At 36.4% G+C, this 6,376-nt stretch overlaps 1 protein-coding gene across 1 annotated transcript in view; it reads left to right on the forward strand.

Moving 5' to 3' along the window:
- The window catches only part of elmo1 (engulfment and cell motility 1 (ced-12 homolog, C. elegans)), a gene marked incomplete in the record, with an annotated part of 93,489 nt that extends 88,594 nt beyond the window's left edge, over positions 1–4,895 (forward strand). The window contains 3 exon segments of the mRNA XM_024298658.2: positions 1,939–2,021; positions 3,073–3,150; positions 3,604–4,895. Coding sequence (XP_024154426.1) covers positions 1,939–2,021; positions 3,073–3,150; positions 3,604–3,804 — 362 coding nt within the window.
- Positions 4,896–6,376: the final 1,481 nt, after the last annotated feature.

Genomic DNA, 6,376 nt, shown 5'->3' on the forward strand with positions numbered 1-6,376 from the left:
TTCTCGTAGGGTTCAGCGTCTTCTCGAAGGGTTCAGTGTCTTCTCATAGGGTTCAGTGGCTTCTCGTAGGGTTCAGTGTCTTCTCGTAGGGTTCAGTGTCTTCTCGTAGGGTTCAGCGTCTTCTCGTGGGGTTCAGTGTCTTCTCGTGGGGTTCAGTGTCTTCTCGTGGGGTTCAGCGTCTTCTCGTAGGGTTCATTGTCTTCTCGAAGGACATGTCGACACTTGTTGGACGCCAGTTTTGTTAGTGGGGAAGTGTGTGGCACTCCACAAAACTGAGCACTTCCGTAATTCATTTCATTGACTTACAATAATTTAAATTCCTTTTAACTGGAGGGCTATTATTATATGACTGTAATGAAAAAAATTAATTGTGAGCTGTACTCTGGGATGACTTCAGCCCACTATTGTCTGTAGAGGCCCCGTAGGCCCAGGCTTAAACTATCCAACAAATGATTCTCGCATGTGTCTCAGTCGCTGCTTTACTTCATTTTACTGGTTAGTAAATGACAAAAATGACTAATACTGTTCCTGTGAGTAATATTTAATGGAAGAGTGTTATGAAGAGACTTTGGTGTCATTATGAGCATCTTAGATGGACTTTAAATATAGCCCTGGAAACTCTACAGTGTGTCGGCAGGAGGCACAGATGGCAGTGCACTGCAGGTATTTGGAATTCTTTTACCTGTGTTGTGTCCTGCACTAGACTTCATTTTCTCCAAATTTACTGGTTTATTCTGAGCTCCCTAACACTGTATATTGAGAAAGAACTGCAGTCGTTTAGTAAGAATGATATTTAGGAAATTTATAGTTAATAATGAAACTATTTTGTTCTAGATATCTTTTGAAATTGGTATGGTTAAGAAGTGTAATGTCAGACCAGTCATCCAACACACAAAATACATTTAGAACATTTAGAAAACATGTTTTAAAAATATTTATTGTGTGAATTACTCCCCATAATACGGAGACCATAAAGGGAAATTGAAGTAAAACATTTTTTTTTTCTTTTTCCAAAAATTGAAAAAACAACAAATACAAAATTTTGGTTAGTAACTGGTGTGCATCAATTAGTAGCCAGAACATTTTTTTGTTAATTCAATAAAAAAATTAATTTATTTATAATTTATTAATTTATTTATTAACCAGATTTTTTTTCTTTATTTTTTAGAAAAACAAGTTCTACTTAATAACCATCATTTTTTTTACTTTGTTTTTTTTTTTTTTTTAATGGAGCCTCTAAGTTTTTGTTTTAGAAAAAAAAAGTTATTTTTACTTCAATTATTATTTTTATTTTATTTTTATGTCACTGTTGGAGCTCCGTACCAAGGCAATAAGCAGCCGAAAAAAAAAAATGTTTGAGTTGTTAAAGGGTTAATGCACTAATAAAAGAGTGTATACTATTTTCTATTGGTGTCATGAATGCTCTGAACGTGACAGACCAATACTTGGATTAATAGGTATTATTGTACCCTCATTGGACGAAAACGGTCAAGGACACTCATGAAATGCCTTTTGTTTAGTAGTTTATTGCAAAATAAAGGACGTGTGTTACCCGGACAATAAACAATCCGTTCTGTATATTATTGTGCTGGAGTATGAATTTTGTTGCTGTGGTAACAGTCTTTGGACCTGTAACACACATATAGCCTCAAATGAACTGATCAAGATGTTAAAATCCGTCTCAGATAATTTTTTTTCAAAGTGTTCTTTTAATTGTTTCATTTGAACCAACATCTAAAAACTTTGCTGAGAGCTTTCTGTTTACACCCCGTCCCACTAACTTACAGCCCAACGTAACATTAAAAACTGAAGATATCTGTCCGTTTTTTAAAGAGCTTTCACTAAGTTGAGAAATTACAGATTCTGAGAAATGATTAACTTAAACAGACAAGAGCGTTCTATCTGTGGTGACATAAAGTTGTTGTGTCCTCTCTGCAGTGCCTGTGGCTGACATCAAAGCTGTTATTACTGGCAAAGACTGTCCTCACATGAAGGAAAAGGGAGCCCTGAAGCAAAACAAGGTGTGTGTGTGTGTGTTTGCATCCAAGTCATTTAACTATTTTCGGGGTGTTTTAGAGTTACGTAATCTAAAGTCTGTTACATAAACTCTTGTTTTTTGATGATGTGTCCTACATCAGGTCATTTTACACAAACACACTCATTCATTAGTGATAATTTGTTCAAATTTTGACCATCATAGTCATCTTTTCTTTTATCCCTCAAGTAAAACATGTAATCTAATGTTGCAAGCTTTTTTTTCATCCATTTACAGGATTGGAATACTTTTTTTAATCATCTTTTCTTCAAGCTTATGTTGTGACCTTGTAGGTTGTTATTTAAAAAAAAAAAAAAAAAAAAAAAAAAGACGGTGTATCTTTTAATCCGGAGGTCCCTCTATATGAATTAATTTTGGGTGTTCTTTCTGATGTTAAAGTGATTTCGAAAGGTACACAGCGCTCTATTACATTTTTTTACGAGTTGCAAGTTTGAGTGTTAGCATAAATACACCTGACGCTAATGTGTAGCAGCGTCAGACTGAAGCTACGTATGAATTCCTTCACTACTCGCTACATAGTCCACCAGATAGTGTGTTTGTCATTTTGTAGTGCTGTCCGAATCTACAATTCCAAAATCCAGTACCCTAGAAATTTCAAGATTTTAAGAAACTGCAGATCAAAAGTGTAAAAATGTCATGATGCATGTCAGAAATGTGGTTTTGATCCATTGACTGTAAAGAGACTTGAGTGAGTGTGACGTCATCCATAGAAAATGACTTTCTTCTGGCTCCAACCAAATAAATTCAGTCACCATTTTTTCACGATATTAACGCCTCCATGTTGGAACCAGTAGGTAGTGATTGGTTCACAGTCGGTCTGAGTCAACGTTGCTACGGCAACCAGCTTGTTGGAAGTCCTTACCCCTTTTATTTGAAAGTGGGCTACACAAAATCTGTCAAACATTTCAACCGGGATTTTGGGGGGGAGGAGTCTCTTTGTCCAGTTCTCATATACAGTCAACTTGTCCACTATTTCCTTGTTCCCCCTCTTCACTCTCTGCCTCTTCTCTCTGCAGGAGGTGTTGGAACTGGCTTTTTCTGTTCTGTACGAGTCAGATGAATACCTAAACTTCATAGCTCCTGACAAACACGAGGTAAGTCAGGTGCAACTGATGCACGGTCAGACAAAACAATGCTGTGTCAGAGATAATTCCTACAAAAATGTTTATTCTATGTTTTAGAAAAATTCTCTGACCCCCGTTAAATTACTTGTCCTGGAATATAATTATAGTTCATAGATGTGATGTCTCTGCTGTTTACCCCTGAGCTTCAGATAACAAATACTGGCTAGATTTTCTTTAAATTGAGAATGTTTGGTATAAGGAACGTCAGCAGCTTTTTCTGCAATGCAAAAAAAAAGTTCCAGTATGGAAGCTTCCGTACTAAATTATGTTTTCTCAAACTAAGATCATTTTTGCTATTAAAGAATATTTTTGATAAGTTTATTTTTCTTAAAATAAGACAATAAAAAAATTTGTTTTTGCAATTTGTTAATTTATTTACGTATAAAATGTACATATAATACATTTGTTATTATTTTTCCCCAGTACTGTGTGTGGACTGATGGTCTGAATGCTCTTCTGGGAAAGGAGATGACCAGCGATTACACCAAATCCGACCTGGACACCCTCCTCTCCATGGAGATGAAGCTCCGCCTCTTGGATCTAGAGAACATCCAGATTCCAGAGGCCCCGCCCCCAATTCCCAAAGAACCTAGCAATTATGACTTTGTTTATGACTGTAATTAAATGTAAAACGACCCAAACGAACCCGGCACCTTCTGTATTCACTGGACCAATTATTTTCTTAGAAACTGGAGCAAGAATAATAAAAAAAAGAAAACAAAGAAAAAAATTTAAAGAAGTGCGACTGAAAGATGGATTTACTGAACTGTTCTTACTAGACCTTTGTAAAAGAGAAAATGGTGCATATCATCCTTAATCATTGCACTTGAGAGACCTAAAGGCCAGATCAGTCCTCGTGTTGCCATGGAGATAAGAAAGCCAGCATTTGTTTGGCCTGTAGTTAAACCTTGTTTGACTCTTTCTTTGCCCTCTTTCCGTCTCTGATCTTTACCGATTCTAGACTCAGTCATGTTCCGTCATTTTGCTTCAAAAATGTTGTAGAAACGTGCTTAGAAAAAATGCCAACATAACCCCTTTTGCTTGTTATTTGTCCTCATTTTGTTGGTTTTCCTCTGGGATTTTTTTTTTCTTTTTTTAAGGGAGGGATGATGTATTTTTTATGTCATTTTTCCAATGCTATTTATTTTCTGTCACATTCCAGTGAACTTTGTGGCAGCTAAATGTCTAACATGAAACCTGATTACACTTAATGAACCAATACGTCTTGGAAAAAAACTATTGTAGTCGCATTGATCTCCTCTCATACTCACTTACTCAAAACTGTTGAAAGCAACAAAAGTCCCTGTCCTGCAGTGAAAAATGCTCCTGTTTTTGAAAAATCAATGTTCTTGCCACACTGCTGCTTTTTGCTTCTTGTACACTCCTACACATGTGGCTTTGCCGACCATAAAAGCACCACCTTTGTGAAACACACTTGTCTCCCTAATTTGCCTCACTACTTGTAAATGCTGCTGTATCAGGAAAATTTGAGCTTTTATTTTGACATTTGTTAATTGTCATTTTAGTCATTTTTTTATTATTGTTGATAGTTGCAAATTTGAGCGTTTTTATTTATTTCAATACAGATCGTAGTTGTTTTTTTTTCTATTATGACTTATATTTTCCCTTTACTATTAAATGCCTTCTTATATTTTTCTTTAGGATTTTTCCAAGCTCCCTAAACCTGCTGTTTGCATTAAAGAATGGAAAACTGATTTTATTTTTTTTTATGTCATCTGGTTAATCAGATTACTTCTGAAGAGAACATGACTCTGGTAGCTGAAGTCATACTGTGGTCTGTGAGCCGAGTAGTCCTCAATCAGGAATCCATAGCATTACAGGCACCAGAGAAGTTAACAAAAACGGTTGATAGTTCCTTTAACTCCTAGTCAAGGCTGTTTGGTAAGTTGAATTAAGTTTGATATAATGTCTGATAAAAGGGCAGTACTCACTTATGGACTGTATTGCCAAACTAAAACCTTAGTCATATGCACCAGGGGGTTGACCGTACACGTCATTCAACTTTTTTCAGTTAAGAAAAAAAGCTTTATAACTTTGACATAACAAATCTCCATTATCACATTATAAATACAATCATCTTGGGGCTCAGACATCAACATCAGCGAATGAGCAAAAAACGAATGAAGTGCAGAGATCTGCAAAGATACTGAGTAGGAGCCTAAAGGTGCATTCACACCGAACGCAATTTGTACGACGGACAGTTTCAACGTTAAATCAATGGTACTGATGCGATCTGAAGTCCGATATGTGCAACGGCGCAAAGGTCTGGCAGCAGCTCGAATTGGGCGGCGCAGCCAAAATTTAAATATCTAAAGTTTGACAATATAGCTGAGTCGCATCTACTAATCAGGAACTCAGCTTTGGGCACGTGACGTTTTCAGTGGCTCCATTTAGATCAGATTAGAATAGAACTGTGCGCATGCGCCATGAAAAACTTTATCGATTGTAACAAACGGTTCCATGCGCCACGCGGTTGATTGGAATAAATCATTTGACGTGTGCAGAACTGTCTAAAATGCCGGAAGTGGTCGTAGAAGAAGAAATAGCGAGTTCTGTTATAAACAAACAAAAATGCTGTATAGAGAAAGATGATTAATCATTATTATTAATAATATTTTTAAGTGACTGTTCGCTCATAATTTTCTAAATCCGTGCAGCGATGTGCATCTTGGCTTCACGTAAATATGTGGGAATAACATCAGAATTTTTTTCTGTCTGGACATAGTTGGAAACATGAATTCACATGATTTTTTTGCATGGTTTCTTAGGACTGTGGAGCAGCATTTCCGCATTCAAATGTCCCAAAGCCGCTTGGAGACAATTGTCGCTTGTTACAATCCAGTCTAGGGGCTTGTAAAAGGATGTAACATAAAGGTAGAAAAAACTCTCAGAAACAAATAGCCGGGAATTTATTTACAGAATAAACTCAAAACTACACAAAAACAACCAAAATTCCAGGACCAAAGCCTCTAAGGATAGAAGGAACAGGGTAACCAAACTCTAAATCAACTGTTTTTGGTTGTTGACCTCTATAAATGGGGCTTTAAAAGTGCTGCCTGTTGGTCATTGCCAAATTTTTGACAATTTAAAATAAACTTGTTTCATTCTTGAAAATCTGGTCTAAAACTGTCTGTGTTCTGCCCCCTACAGGTTGAATTGAGGCATTACATTTGAA

This window comes from Oryzias melastigma, linkage group LG11 (assembly GCF_002922805.2).
Source record: "Oryzias melastigma strain HK-1 linkage group LG11, ASM292280v2, whole genome shotgun sequence".
Classification (NCBI taxonomy): domain Eukaryota; kingdom Metazoa; phylum Chordata; class Actinopteri; order Beloniformes; family Adrianichthyidae; genus Oryzias; species Oryzias melastigma.